The sequence below is a fragment of the Chelonoidis abingdonii genome, chromosome 7, assembly GCF_003597395.2.
Source record: "Chelonoidis abingdonii isolate Lonesome George chromosome 7, CheloAbing_2.0, whole genome shotgun sequence".
In the NCBI taxonomy this organism is placed as follows: Eukaryota; Metazoa; Chordata; order Testudines; family Testudinidae; genus Chelonoidis; species Chelonoidis abingdonii.
This window is the reverse complement of record NC_133775.1, coordinates 103,051,556-103,067,171: the sequence shown is the minus strand read 5'-3', so window position 1 is coordinate 103,067,171 and position 15,616 is coordinate 103,051,556. Positions and strand designations below refer to the sequence as shown.

The 15,616-nt window shown below is 36.7% G+C and overlaps 1 protein-coding gene across 8 annotated transcripts in view; it reads left to right on the top strand.

Annotated features, from left to right (window-relative positions):
- Window positions 1-15,616, top strand: part of MAPK9 (mitogen-activated protein kinase 9) — a 75,916-nt gene that overhangs the window by 12,585 nt on the left and 47,715 nt on the right. For 7 of the 8 annotated variants that reach the window (XR_012656314.1, XR_012656313.1, XR_012656312.1 and 4 more), the window contains exons 2-5: window positions 670-845; window positions 11,515-11,644; window positions 13,205-13,263; window positions 14,294-14,432. Coding sequence is in view for 3 of the 8 variants with exons in the window: in XM_032802356.2 (XP_032658247.1) it covers window positions 724-845; window positions 11,515-11,644; window positions 13,205-13,263; window positions 14,294-14,432 (450 nt within the window). In the remaining 5 variants the exon portion in view is untranslated. Of the gene's footprint in view, window positions 1-669; window positions 846-1,374; window positions 1,536-11,514; window positions 11,645-13,204; window positions 13,264-14,293; window positions 14,433-15,616 lie in introns of those variants that run through there. The other variant, XR_012656315.1, reaches the window with a different exon arrangement.

Below are 15,616 nucleotides of genomic sequence, written 5' to 3'. Positions count from 1 at the left end.
GGGCCCCCACGAGAATATAGTATTGCAATTTTTTTTTTACAGAAGGGGCCCCCGAAATTGCTTTGCCCCAGGCCCCCTGTATCATGGCTTTTCCCAGTGCTTGCCAGGCCACTCACTGTGCTCTACCCTTTTGTGCTACTGACTTCCATACCTGTTATCTGCTCTTGAAATGCACAAAGAAATGTTGAATTTTGCCATGAGATTGCAGTCACATACAATAGTAATAGCATAACAACTCCAGATATGAGTTTTACATTCTCCCCCTTAAAGGTTGCTGGTTAAATCACAGTCCCATGGAATGTTAAATTCTGCTGTGTGAATCAGTAAAAGAAAGTTGCTTCTTGGGGTTATGAAGGAAACATTTGCTCTATTTAGCAGTGATTTCATCCATAAAGATTTGTGTATCTTACTTTACAAGAACTGGTAGCTGGATAAAGAATGCCTAATTTGTTTAAATCCGTGAAGAGTCCATTTATTTTTGCCATCTTACATATGTGTACCTTATGTATTAATATAAACCAAAGCACTAATAACAATTCCTGATGAAAACATCATTTAATAAATAGCATATGTATTGAAAAATTCTTCTACAGAAAATATTGAAAAGATTTTAACGAATTTTCCTGTTTAGAATAAACAATTGTTCAATATCTCTTTTTGTGTTTAAAGATCTTGAAAACTGTGCCAGGTCCTTGGGGGAAAAAAACTACATGACACTGCAACATGAGTGACAGTAAATGTGATAGTCAGTTTTACAGTGTTCAAGTCGCAGATTCCACATTCACTGTACTAAAACGGTACCAACAATTGAAGCCCATAGGATCTGGGGCTCAGGGCATTGTTTGGTGAGTAATACAAACTTTATTTAAACACAAACAATTTTAAATACAAAGCAAACTGTGAACATACTCTTGGTATAATGAAAAGGTAAACTATATACATGTGCCAGAATATAAAATACTCATTGCAATTAATACTTTTATCTCTTGCTACAGGATTATGAACTAAGCAGGTTCTACAATACCTGCTTGCTGTAGTGTCTAGTGTTGAATTTTTGTTTTAGGAAACAAAATTTAAATTCTTAGATATCTGCATAAGTTGTTAAAATGGGTAGCAAATTTCCTTCTCATTAACCATTTTATTTTTATTTCTAGTTCTTACATTCCCTATGTAGTTATGATATTACAGTGTAAGGTATGACAATGAGATGGTGAGAGATTCTGGGTTTTACTCGTTTCTTCATCCTGGCCCCCTTTTCCCCCCCCCTTTTATTCCCAATCACTCCTATCCATTTCTAGGAGCCATCAATGCAGTGCCTTGCCATTAACTGGCAGGATGAGGCAAATCAATGTCATTGTCACTCCATGGATTAACCAGAAAGGGATGCTGTGTGAGGGGTTGGGCTGGCCGTCTCTTCCTTGGTGTGTCACCTCAGCTATGTGTCCAGCCTCCACTGCCCCAGGATGTGCGAATCGTTAGTCTGATCCTGAACCTTAGTCTCTTGTATGGCACCACAGCACTGGGCCAGCTTAAAGGTAAAACTTTTCAAATGTTTTTTAGACTGCAGCTATCAGCTCTACCCAGATTACCTGTCAGGCCCATATTTTATTGGGCAAAACTTTATTTGGTACTAGCAGGAATGTGTAGGTAACTGTAAAAGGATACCAGCGGTCAAGGGGGCAGAAAGGCATCACCAAGAATACCCTGGTATTGAGTTGGAATAACAGACCCTGGGGCTGTTACACTTTAAAATACACATTTTTTAAAAAATATTTTTCTACCTTTATATATATATATATTTTTATATATATATATATATATATATATATATGTAAAACAAATTTATTTAATCTCTCCCATTTTCAGCTGTTGTGGATGTGTCTGAAATGCCATTGTCATGCTATTAGGCAAGAAGTAAAAATAAATAAATAAATAAAAATGGAAACTTTCATTCTTCCTTGAAATTTGTGTGTTTGAGTGAGGCATGTGTAGTCGCTGCATGTTAAGTATTAGTAATTACGTTTGTTTATTTATTTGGTGTATGCAATCCTGTCGAGCAGAGCCAAGCCAAGCCAGGTTCTTATTAATGATGTTTAAGGCGTGAAGACCTCCAGGAAATTGAGTCATTTAGCAGTCCTCAACAATGTGTCATAGTTTGTGGCTGCCCACATTGACATAATGGTCTGTCTCTAAAAGAGTGATTAGGTAAACTTCAGTATGACTTTTATTTTTTTTTCCAGATTAATGTATCTTTTTGTTAACTTTAATTTCTTTATATTAGTAACAGATGGCATGAGGAATTTAAGATGGAAGTAACCACCCTTTTTTTTAATAAGTATGGTGCATTTCTGTCCCACTTCCCTGCTGCTACAAACCAGATTGCTCCCTCAAGGTGAAGTCCAGTGCTGAAGTTAGGCTGTAGGGTGGGAGGAGTGTTTGGTCTGAAAATTCTGGATTGAAGAGGAAGGGTAGGAATACAAATCAGAGGTACACCATTTCTCATTTTCTTCTGAAAACTGTCTGCAAATTAAAGAAGCAGCAGCTAAAACTGCATCTTGTAAAATGTGTATGGAAACTTGCCAAAAATCAGCATTAATAATCCAGTGCTTCAATACAAAGAATGATATGCTCCCCTAACTGTTGTACTTCCGGTTTGCTAGCTGGAAAGTTGTAGCTTCCAGGAAGTAGGGTTTTTTGGCTTTTTAAAAAAGGGCTTTTTGGTTAATCATAAGGTTAATTTCAAAAAGACTTCTATTAGTCTGTCAAAATCCAGTTGAGCTCTGAATCATTGGTGGGGGGGATCCCCATTATTCAGTTCATCATTTTAACTACAGGAGATTTAGAGTTAGTTATTTCCTTAACAATATGAGAAAAGGAGCAATGAGAGTTGCCCAGGTTTTACTAAGAACCAATGTTAATACTGTTCCACTTTTCCTTTAGGTTGATATTAATATGGGACAAGAAGTAACACATTTGTTCTAATATCTGATGTTGGGGTTTGCTGGTAGAGGGAGTCTTTTTTTAACCTCAAATACAAAATAAAGATTTTTGGAAGGAGCTCAAAGAGCTTGGTTCCTTCAGAGAGTGTTTTAACTCTCCTCCCTTCCTGTTTAAGGGGACTAATCCCATATCACCCCTTTATATTGTAGACAAAGTAGAAAACTCAGGGTTTCCCTCCAAGATTCTGTTTCTTTACATTAATAGTCACAAACTAAGAATTTGAGCTTTCATGGTAAGACTAAATCTACCAAAGTTTTAAACACCTCTTTCAACATACTCCTCCCCCCCCCCGCCCCAAATATTCTTCCCTTTCCTCTCCTCTAATCCCTTTCCCTCTCCAAATGGGCTTTTCCTATCGGCCGTGGCCTGTGGGGCTGTCGTGATTTAAATCAAATTTGAAATTTAAATCATGATTTATATATCACTAGTCTGGACCGTAGAAGACTCAATTAAATGCATGGGATTTCCTACATAAAAAGTGCATTCTTGTTGGGTTGTTTTAACACCTTAATACATATTCTTCACAACTCTCAGAGACGGATGTAGGTTTTCATATTTTAGAAGGTACACACTATATATTATCATTATAAGGTGATTTATTTTGAAAACTTTTCAGAATAAGTGTTTACGCTGCTATATCAGGGAACTCGAATAATACTTTGGGTTATTTTCATTTATCAAAGGCTAATTGCAGCAGAGGGATTATGAAGTCCATTGGGAGGGTGAAAAACTTAATTCTTTTTTTTCCCCAATTTCCACAAAAAAAACCAGAGTAATTAGTAAATATTTGAAGGATTTTCTTTCCCTGCCTTTATGTATGGATGAAAACGATCACCAGACAGACAATTTTAAATTTTTTTATTATAATAAATCAAGCAATCTGATATATTCTGCATGATTTCTTTTCGTGTGCAACAGCCAAATCATACAATTATTTTTAAACAGAAACAAAGCATTATTGCATTTTATATAATTCTCTGTTGTAGAATCCACTATACGCAGTGTTATTTAATGAATCAGCGATTGTACCTATTGTTGTAAGCATATGCTCATTTACATTCCATTGAATCTCGTAGGCATTGATCTGAAACTATTGTTTTTTTATGACACGAAACTCCAAGCCCAATGGTAAGTTGGTATCCTGGACATATCAGATCAGGCCCGTAGGTCAACATTGCAAAAACTTAAATATATTGGCCTTTCTGTAGGTAAACTCCAGTCAGATCTTCACCTTCTCCCATTTTCCTTTGAATTGGGTTTTTCATGTAATTTTTTTTCTGGAAAAGACCGAACTAATCTTCACCTTCATTTTCCTGTTTGTTCATAATCTGGAAAAGAACAACAAGCTTTCCTGCTTTTTCAGGTCCCAAACAATTTCTCAATTTGGAATGAATTAGTCCAAAGGAAGAAAATATTCTTTCTACACCAGCAGAAGAAGCTACTGCTGTTAAAAGTGGGATTATCACTTGCAGTCTCTCTGAATCCAAGTGCTTAAGTGACTTCTACCAGTTCACTGGTGTGACTGTCTTTAAAACATCATCAGCAAAGATATATTTCTTAACTCTGAAGTTTATTATAGTTGGCATTATGGAAGGATGATTGCTGGATGTCCATGACATAGCCAGCTCCTCTTCTTCAGCAGTTAAGGTTTGACCCTGCGTGCTGAGTATTGAGAATATTTGCAAGAAAATCAGCTGGAAATAGTGCTTGTTTTTTTAATGCTTGTAATTTAACTCTGTCATTTTATATTTCTCTCTTTATGCTGTCACTCAGTTCCTTCCAAATTTCAACAGCATCAGCAATAAAACAGCTATTTTGTTCAAGGCTACAGAAATAGGCTTCAGGGTACTCGGCATGTGTTCAACATTTCTCGTAAGCCCGATGTTAAGAACTTTGGCTATGACAGTACCATCTGTTTTTTTTCACAATTTTGTTCACGAACAGTCGTCAGATTAGGCCAGTTCTTTATATAGTGCTCAAAACAGTTCATTACTGAGTTTCATCGCATGTCTTGTGGGAGAGTCAGCTTGGTTCCTCCCACTTTTTTTAGAGCAGCTTCTGCAAAGTGGTTGTTATGGAAGTATTTTGCAATTTCAGCAACATTAGCCTTTATTTCTGGAACACTGAAGTCTTTGGCTAGGAGGTGCATCAAGTGAGCACTGCGACCGTATGTTATTAGCTTGAGATTCTCTTCTCTCTCTCCTAAATTTCTTCTCATCTTGGATACATTGTCTGTGACCAAACTGCATATTAAACATTTGAATTTTTTTTTTTCACAGTTTGTTATAGCTTTTACTCCTACCTCTTGTAAGTATTCTGCTGTGCGCACATTTCCTGATGTAGCTATTGTTTCTGTAAGGAAGACACTCCTTTTTTCTGTTGTCACACAAGCAAATAGCAACAGGATCATTGTGGACATTGCTCCACCCATCAAGACTCGGGTTAACAATTTCACCCTCTATACTTTTTGCATACTGCTCAATTTCTCTTTCATATACTTTATCCAGCAACTTGCCTGCAATGTCTGCTCTGTTGGATGGACTGTTATCATGGTCTTAATGACTGAGCCATGTTAATGAAGTGTGGGTTCTCAGTCATATGAAAAGGAGAGTTTGTTGCGTAAACAAACTGGGCAGTTTTTTCATCAGTTACACCTCTACCTTGATATAACGCTGTCCTTGGGAGCCAAAAGATCTTACTGCATTATAGGTGAAACCACGTTATAACGGACTTGCTTTGATCCACCAGAGTGCGCAGTCCTGCCCCGCCGGAGCACTGCTTTACTGCATTATATCTGAATTTGTGTTATATTGGGTTGCATTATATCAGGGTAGAGGTGTACCTCTTTTTGTAATCTGCTGGTTCTTATCACAAACTTATCTATGGTGGTTTCTGGATGATGAAGTGTGATAAGACTGTGGCTGTGTGACATACATGATATGACTGAAACACTATCATTGGCAGATAACTCTGAAACTATAGAAAATGATGGTGATCTTGAAGGTGGATAGTCTTCAGAATCCTGTATGTTGAGGATGGATTCTCCTAACAAAATAAGTCAATGCAGTTATTTAATTATTATTTTCATACTGTTCATTTAGTATTACTCATTGCATTCACTGACACTCAGTACTACTTTAAAGGTGAAATTGTAAAAGGAAGATCTGCCCATTTCAGCTATTTATCATTTTAGATGCCACTGTGATAAAAAATAATACCATAGAGTAACAACTATATTTTTTGCTCAAACATGAGAATTCAAGAATAGTCCAGAAGGAAGATGGGCAGTCCTTAAGACAAAAGTATGAAATAAAAAAGTTTACCAACCTGAAGATCCTGCATGTTCAGACGTTTCTTTCATCATCTTCAACGCAGCTTCCTCATGAGAAGGAACACTTCTCATGATGTTGTTTCATTCATGCAACCAGGCCTTGCATTTCTTTGTTACACTGTTTGCATTTTGCACGAAGGGCTATCTTACCCACAGGTAGAGGAACTTCATTAAAATATTCCCAAACTGGGTCTCTTTTATGGCCTGCTGCTATTATAGGTTTTCCCTTCTAGTGAGAGAATGGTATGGTAGATCTCAAATCAATGAAGGCTACACTCAGAAAGACCTCAAAACTTCTGGAATATGCTGCTCAAACAGTTTCACTTTTGTTTCTACTGTGTGTCCCGCCCTTCTCAAATTTATCTCCAGATTTCTCCTTGTCTATATCTATTCCACCCCCAACAATCTTCTATTCATTGAACTTTTTGAAACTTTGCACTTTTAGAAAGAGGTAAGGGATTGACCCTGTGTACACAAATTTGCAGAGGGACAGTAGGGTTGAGGTCTGTTATTTCTCATGTCTGTATATTATTTATTTAAAAACATTTTTGCTGTTAACAAGCATGTTCCCTCTGGAGACACAAATCCACAGTTTGAGAACTGCAAAACTAAGCATCTCTGATGGTATCTTCTAGATTGAGCACTGAGTCCCATTGGGTAGATAGCTTATTTAGGTTGATCTTTCTATACAGAAACCCCTGGAACCCCATAAGATTGGGTCCTTAATCCATGAACTATTGGAACTTATTTACAAAACTTTTCTTAAACATTACATGAATAAGTTGTCTCATACTATAGAATTAGAATGTATAATCCCTATTCCATGATGGGATATGAGCTATAATGTATCTTAATTAAAACTATCTTTAGATATTTTTTGATTAAAAAAAACTCTAATTTAAATAAAAAATCTGATTTTTTTTATTTTAATTTGTTTTTTATCCACCCTGTTTCCTATAGACTGATTTATTTGCTAGCTCTCTCCTCTCTTCAAGCTCCTCCCTCCCCCATGGACTCCCTCATTTTCCCTGCTTAGCTTCTTCCGTATTCCAAAAATACTCCTGTATCAGGCCCCTTCAAGCAGCTAAGCCATGATCTTGGGGATCCTGCTTTTTTCATTTCTGCCGTGCCAATGTCTATACTAGAGGAAACATTTCAAAATGGCATATTGAATGTTTTTAAACAGTATTACAAAAAGAGATGGCATAGATATCGTAAGATGTAAACATATAGTTTCCTAAAATTAAAGTGACTATGGGAGCCAAGTAATATATTCCTGAAGAGATACTTTACTGAGAGTGGTCGCAAGGCATGTAATGCAATAACTTACTGTATATAGTTTTTTCATTCCAGTACCCTTCACAGACTAGTTGATAGCAAAGGCACAGTGCCTAATTAATGATGAAGATGAAAAGCCTGTGTTTGTAAAGGACAAATAGTTGACAAGATCTATTCTTGCCCAATAATAATCAGAGCAACACAATAACAAATAGCACTTGACCTAAGGGTTTGTGTTGCTGCTTGTAATCTTTTTTGGAAAGGAGAAAAAAGAGTCAAAGTGGTGAAATTGGCAGTGTACAAATTAATTATAGCCCACTGTAGTTCAAATAGATATACTAAAAAAGAAATAACTTGGTTACCACAGCAATGAGCATTGTATAAATGCCTAGACAGAGAGAGAGATAGGTAAGAGTAGAGGCAGGGAGGAAGTTAAATCCTTGGATCTTTCAGATGTGTATGTATTTTATATAAGGGCAGAAACTGGTATTTTGAATTTTTTGTGTACAGGGATGTAAATTAATAAAAGTCAGGGTACATTTTGCTCAATCTGCCAAATGTCACTTCCTAAAATTATTGTATTTCCTGATGCAGCTCTGATCATAAAATTATTAGTGATGTATTATCTTTCACCTGGTACTGTAAGTGCATTCTTAATCTGCATTATGGTTTACTGTTCAATCAGAATGCTATAGAAAACCACTATTGCTAGTGGTGAATGCCCTAAATGATCTTTCATCTGAATTCGAATTGTGAAGAATTCACACAGGTGGATGTTTTTAATCTCAAACATCTGTAAGAGAATCACTGTATGATATAGGATGTTGGAAGAGTATCTTGTTCAGGTGGAAAGAAACTTATTAAATAGACTTTCCATTATTAGCCCAGATGATAAGGAAAATTAAGGAGATTTTGGCAAAATAAACCAACTTCTATAAAATGTTGTACCTGTAGCAGTTTTCATCTAGATGTCTGTCTTTTTTCCTTCCAGTGAATCCTTCTAAAACTAGGTGTTTGAATTTAGAATGATAGGGAAGTAAAAATACTTGCTCAGCGGTCTGAAATGTTATATGATGCTTCTCATCGTAAACAAATAATGAATTATAAAGCATTTGAAAATGAGTACTTGATTATGATGTAGGCCTTTTGGCTTTTTTTTTGAAGTGTCATTTTGTAATACTATGAAGTATTAGAGTTCTTGGTTTCCGTTACCATACTGCAGTTTCAAAGTTGCTTTCACACTGGTTAAAGAATCATAAAACCTTTAATTCATTTATTTCTGTTTGTAGCAGCCGACCAGGTTTCTTTCCTTAGGCTGTATGTACAGCATACACAACTTAATTTGAAATATGTTGTCACGGCCCTTCCTGTAGATCAGCGAACATGGAATGGGTGAAAGTTGTGGCTACTGACTTGCTTGTATCCCTACCGAGAGAGTTTCAGATTTGTCATCTAATCTCTGACTTCTGGAATAAAAATGAGGGACTTTATTCCCCTTAAAACCATTCATGTATGCATTGCTGTTGGGGTAGTATATCTACTTGTGACTGAACTTGATACTCCTGGGGGAATTCGGTGCCAAATTAAAAATCTGCAAAATTCTGTATATTTTGTCAAAATAACACACTATAAACTACCAAAATAATTGAAACTGGCATGATTATTTAAAAATATCTGTCAGCAGCTATATCTGTAACAATACAGACAACAAAATTTCCCCCCCGGAGTAGAGAGTTAAAGAAACCCCTACAATAACCCAGTTCCTGTTTGTCTGCCCCATCCATACCCCTTGCCCCCATGGAGCCCAGCTGTGGTGCGGCCCCCAGACCAGACACCTGCGTCCCCTCCCCCTCAGAGTCCAGGAATCCAGAGGGAGAAACAGTCTGTTGTTGGGTCCTGGACTTGTATGGAGTTTCCTGCACACGACCTTCTTTTTGCAGGTGTGCCGGGAACCACAGCTGTCTGGAACTCTCCAGTTCCCCCTCTGCCCTCGGCAGTTTCTTCTGTTTGCAAGCTGGGAAGCTGTGCTCTGCTGGGTCCAGTGGCCCCTAGCAGTGACCAGCAGCTCTGCAGCACCAGTTCTGCAGTGAAAAAGGAAATTCTGTGCAGATCGTTAATTCTGTGCAAATTCTGCATTGCACAGCGGTGCAGAATTCCCCCTAGAGTAATTTGAGAATCATCAACCACAGTTTCCTCCAAGCACACTTGTTTCTTAAGTATCAGAGGGGTAGCCATGTTAGTCTGTATCCACAGAAATATGTGTATCCACTTGTTAGTGTGTATCCACAGCCTATATCTGTAATTTTCACTCTATGCATCTGAAGAAGTTGGTTTTTTACCCATGAAAGCTTATGCCCAAATAAATCTGTTAGTCTTTAAGGTGCCACCGGACTCCTTCTTGTTTGCTAAGAGAATTTGATATTTTGTACTGATTCACAGAGTTAGTATGTGTAGCACTTTCTACATGCTAATGCAGTGTTATCTTGATTAGGTGAATATTGAAAAGTGTCCACTTATTCATGCTGGCTGGGCGAAAAATACTATTTTAAAAAACATCTGTTCAGTTGTCTTCCTCCCCTTATGTATTCTGTTTTACATATTCAGGCTTTGGCTCTGTGAACAATTGAAAATTACCTGATAATGGTGACTTCTTTAAACAAAGCAGTTCTGTAAAATAGGTAACTGCTAATAGACTCTAATTTTAGGTTAGAAATGTGTGTTAATTAGAATCTGGGCACATATTCATGTCACCTCTACTCTTGAACAGTATTGCTTTCCCTGTAGGAGAAGCAGTGATTTAATGTTGACAGAGTATGTACTATTGTATTTCAATATTGAAGCTACCAAAGGGAAGACTATTGTGCAGGAGCACAGTGATGCACCTCTGCCCTGATGTAAGTTTTTCTGGCTCCTGAGGACAGTGTTATATTGAGGTAGAGGTGTATTTATGGTGTTCTTCAGTCTACTGCTATGTGTACCCTAAAGAGGAATAAGTAAAGAGAAGCTCCTCACAAATAGCTTTAAAAATATTTGAAAAATATGTGGCAGAGCAGAACATCCATTGACACTAACTGATCAGCCAAAATAGAGCTTGGATTATATATGCTCAGAATTAGATACTTGTGGCTATTGAAAACAAATTTGAAACTCCCCTGCAAAACTTGTTCATATAAATGGAGACAGAAAGTCACTAAGAAAAAGTAAAGCTCTTGAGATAAAAGCAAATCTAGTTGCCTCTCTTTTAACTGGAAACCTTTCTTCCTAAAATCTGTGATTCCTGTTATTCAGTCTGTGGGTTGGAGTGCCTTTCTCCCAATGATTCATAAAACTAGAGAATACTGAAGGACTCAATTAGTAACATTAATTAATTTATTTGTCATATTTTGCAAGCTTAAAAAATGTCTTAAACTGCATACCTATAAGGTTCTCAGTGTCCAGAGCCCTGTGTGTTACCCGGGGAAGTGATGCACTAAGGTATTTGGATTTAAAGTGAAGACTTGAGTAGTGTATAGTTAATATTTGGAAAAGAAGTGCATCTACCCTAAAAGTAGTGCCAGCACCATTGTGTGAAAAACTCATTTAGCCTAAATTAAGCATCAGATAAACTTTTTATTTCAAGTAAGGTTAATACAACTTAAAGTTGGATTTTCCCCCAAACACAGGTATTTGTGCCCCCTATCTTGGCAAAGGTACTATTGAAATTTTCAGTAAAAATGCAGAGGGCTTCTGTTTTATACTTCAGTCATCACTGGTAAAGGATGTGCAGGTTCTGTTTTGTTTGTGTGTGAACAGAGCTGAGAAGACATGAATATGACCAGGCTTGTGGATATGCATGGTTTCAAACCTTGATTTCTTCTTGTTCCCCCAAAAGATTTGCGCTTATGATGTTTCTTTCAAAATTTCAGTGCTGCATTTGATACGGTCCTTGGGATAAATGTTGCGGTAAAGAAGCTGAGTCGGCCTTTTCAGAACCAAACACATGCAAAAAGAGCTTACAGGGAGCTTGTTCTTTTAAAATGTGTCAATCACAAAAACGTAAGTGTATTTTTCTTAAGAATTTAATTTATTTTCAAATAGTGCTCCTACGTATAGTGAACAAGAGTGCATAAAAGTAAGCCTTAATTATGGAAAGGTCAAAACTGGTTAAGTGTGGGTCAGAATTGGCAATTTATTGTAGATAGCAAAGACTATTACGAAAGTTTTGACTTTTGAAGTGTTTGAAATGTAAAACAATGAAGTGCTGGAACTTTGGTAACATATATGAATGTGTCTAATATTAAACAAGAACATTTTTTAGTTAGACCCAATCTATATTTGGGTTTATGGGTGGGAGTGGGTGCTTTGTTTCCTTTGAGTTGAGGAGGGGAATGAGGTTTTTGAATCGATGCAGCTGCATTAGTAGAACCCCCCAGTGTAGGTACTGCACCAGTGTAAAACTGGGTTGCTACAATGCAGTTTATCCCAGTAAGTTATACTAGCACCAGGGCTATCTTTTCCGTTCCCGTGGTCTAAGCAAGAAGGCTTTTACTGGCCTCCATCTTCTATCTGTCTGTTCAAAAAAACAAACAGAAAAAACAAACCTAAACAAAAAAACAACCTGTGCTCAAGGGTAAGCTCTGAGACAAAATCATAGTTTGACAGTACTTGCCTATTAGCACTAGTGAGATGGTACTATGCTGCTGCTAGCTTATCTGAATAATATGGAAGATATGTCACTTTTTACTTGTGTAAATCAAACTTGACAATGCTTTGAAAACGTAAAGCATCATACTGGTGCAAGTACTAAGTATCCTAATTACAAGAATACCAGGATATGAATACCAGGACCATATTGTTATGAACTTTTAAAGGATTTTGAGAACTATTTCCAGAAACATAAGGCATGTCTACACAGCAACTAGACACATGTGGTTGGTCCATGCCAGCTGACTTAGGCTCATGGAGCTCCTGCTGCAGGGCTGTTTAATTGCAGTGTAGACTTCCGAGTTTAGGTTGCAGCCCAAGCTTTGGGATTCTTGCAGGGACTACACAGTAATGAAACATATCTGCACCCCAAACCCCGCAAGTCCAAGTCAGCTGGCACAGGCCAGCTGTGGGTTTTTCTTTACTATGTAGATATATCCACAGAGCAAACAGGTTGATGGGGCATCTCTTGTATGTGTACTCTTTGGAAGCTGTTTTTCTAAGGATAGAAAATACTTGCACACCACTTTTTCTCTCAGAATTTTTGAGTGATAAAATACATCACCAAGCTATTATTCTAGGCACAACATTTTAGATTTTATTTCATATGTGGGTGGGAGGAGAAGTGGCTTCATGTAACTTAAATGTGACCTTTTAAAAAATGTACAAGATCTCTGGTGATACTTCAACACAGATCCTGCAGTATTGTACTTGTACGTGTGAAATACATTGGTAACAAACCAGTCTAGTTTCACTGTCAAAGTTGAGTGGCAAAGTAAATCAGCAGTATAAAGAGAGAGGGAAACTTGAGTTTTTGTATTTGTTTTAATAGCAACATTGTCTTGCTCTACATTTATAGTGTGTAAAAATTCATATATTTAAGGTTTCTTCATGTTTTATTTTTATTTATAGATAATTAGTTTGTTAAATGTATTCACACCACAGAAGTCACTGGAAGAATTTCAAGATGTGTAAGTACTGTAGTTCTTAAATTTTTATTGATAAACATTGTCCTGAATTTAGAGGCATATTCTGTGCTTTCTTACAACTTTCTGGCTGTGAAAAAATATGATACTGAAGATAGAGTCTCTGGCCTGTAATGAATCTTTAAATGTTACAGTGAGCTCCTTGAGAAAATCTATAACTAAAGTTGTTGTGGTATGTGTGTAGTAATAGAAACTAATGGGAAAAGTAAAAGGAATACTTACCTTTTCATCAGCCCTCTGCCACCTTTACTGACTACACATGGATCTGTAATTATCACAGCTGTTTTCCTTTAGATAGAATGACAGTCAAATAAGTAAATTCAAGACAATAACTCAATGTGGATAACCTGACATTCTTTACTGAGATCAAGCCCATCAGAATCATGATACCTCCATCCTTAATTACAAGCTGAATATATTTCTTAACCTAGATCTTGTATGTGGTGGTAAGAGATCTGTCAAAGTATTCATGAGGCTCCAGTCACTGTGATATCTAGGTGCTAATGTGTGTGGTGTTGCAGCTTTGGAATGGATTTATTTGATGAATGGCATAAAAAAGGGGTTGCACATTAATTTGGAAATTAATCATTGCTCTTTATTTCACAAAATGCTTTCCCTAATTTTGTTGATGTTAAGTCAGTACACAGTGAAAGGAAATCTTTCTTCATCCTATCTGTAACTTCTGTGTAAATGTCATCTGTACCTAGGTTACATTAAGAGACACAACATCAACTACCAGTCCTGCTCTTAAATTTTGTTTGGTAGAATTGATGGTTTTAATGGATTTCCACTCTCTTGTGAGAGTATATGTTCATTTTTATTCAAACTTTTACTGTTTTTTAGATCATTGTTTTAAACAAATTAAATTGTGACGTTCAATATTTTTGCCTTTTACTAACATTTCAACACTCATTTTTCAGTGACTTGCATGGGGTCCTATTTAAAAATATGTTCTGATTTTAGTTATAAAATACCTGAGATGAAAACAAATTTTTTTTTATTCCTTATACCGTAGGTATTTGGTTATGGAACTGATGGATGCTAATTTGTGCCAGGTTATTCATATGGAGTTGGATCATGAAAGAATGTCCTACCTTCTCTACCAGATGTTGTGTGGTATCAAACATCTCCATTCAGCTGGTATCATCCACAGAGTAGGTAGTGCTTTGATAGTAATATTGACAGCAAGCATCTGTAAAGATGGCATTTATATGAAGTTTGTTTTTGCTAGTTATCTTATAAATCAATATTCCATTTCTTTTTCATGTTATTAATAGTAATGTGAAAACCATATCTGGTTCAAGGACAGACAGACAGACAGATGTATGTGATAAATGAAACTCCAATAACCAAACTAGTTCTGTAGATGATAAAAGGGCATTTTCTGCATTTTTTTGTATTAAATGAGACTAAATGTAAACACAAATTAGGGAAAAATATAAAATACGTGATATTAATATTGATAGGTGACGGAATGTCAGTAAGGATGCTCCAAGAAGCTTATGGTTAAAGCAAGGGAATAATTTATATTAAAATGAAATCTTTTAAACAATTATGTATGACAATAATATTAATACTCAAGGTAAAATTGGTAAATGGTTGCTCAGAATTTCAAAGTCCTATGCAGCCGACGTCCTGTCTTTCTGCAGCTCTGTTGGGCCTATTTGCTGTCCCAATCTGCATGACTAATCCTGCTCCTTTTGTGGGTTCCAGTTCCTTTCATTCCTGCTTTTTAATTTTTTGCATGCAACCATGTGCCTGGAACTTCTTGCCTTCACTCTTTCCTCCTTCAAGTTCCTTGTTAAAACACAGTAAAGAAAGTTTATAAACTCTAGAATGGAACGCAAGATTCCCTAATCTCACTGTTCCTCTGCTGTCAACAGATATCTGTGAAACCCACTAGCAAAGTGTCCCATCCCTCTCTCGTGCTGGTCCACACAGAGAATGACAACTTACTGGTGGTATTGATTGCACCATTACCCTCATTGGTAGAGTTCTCAGCAGTAGAGATCTAAAGGCTCCAACCCTGCTGATGACTCACAAGGGTCACGGTATGATGTCACATGCTGGAATTTCTGTCTTTTCAGTTTGACCTCAAAACCTAAAAAATTATACACACCCTATAATGTTTTTTTAACATAGTTTAAGTTTGCAAAGTCGAGTACTCAAATGTTAGGAAATGGTTAAACTAAGATTGCCCATGCAACCGTAATTTGGCTACACAACCCTGATTCATCCCCAGAGTAGGTCCATTCTGTGCACTGAATAAGGCAGGTCCTGTTCAAAATATAGTATTTCATCATGTAATTAAAGCAAGATTCATAGTGCATATACACAA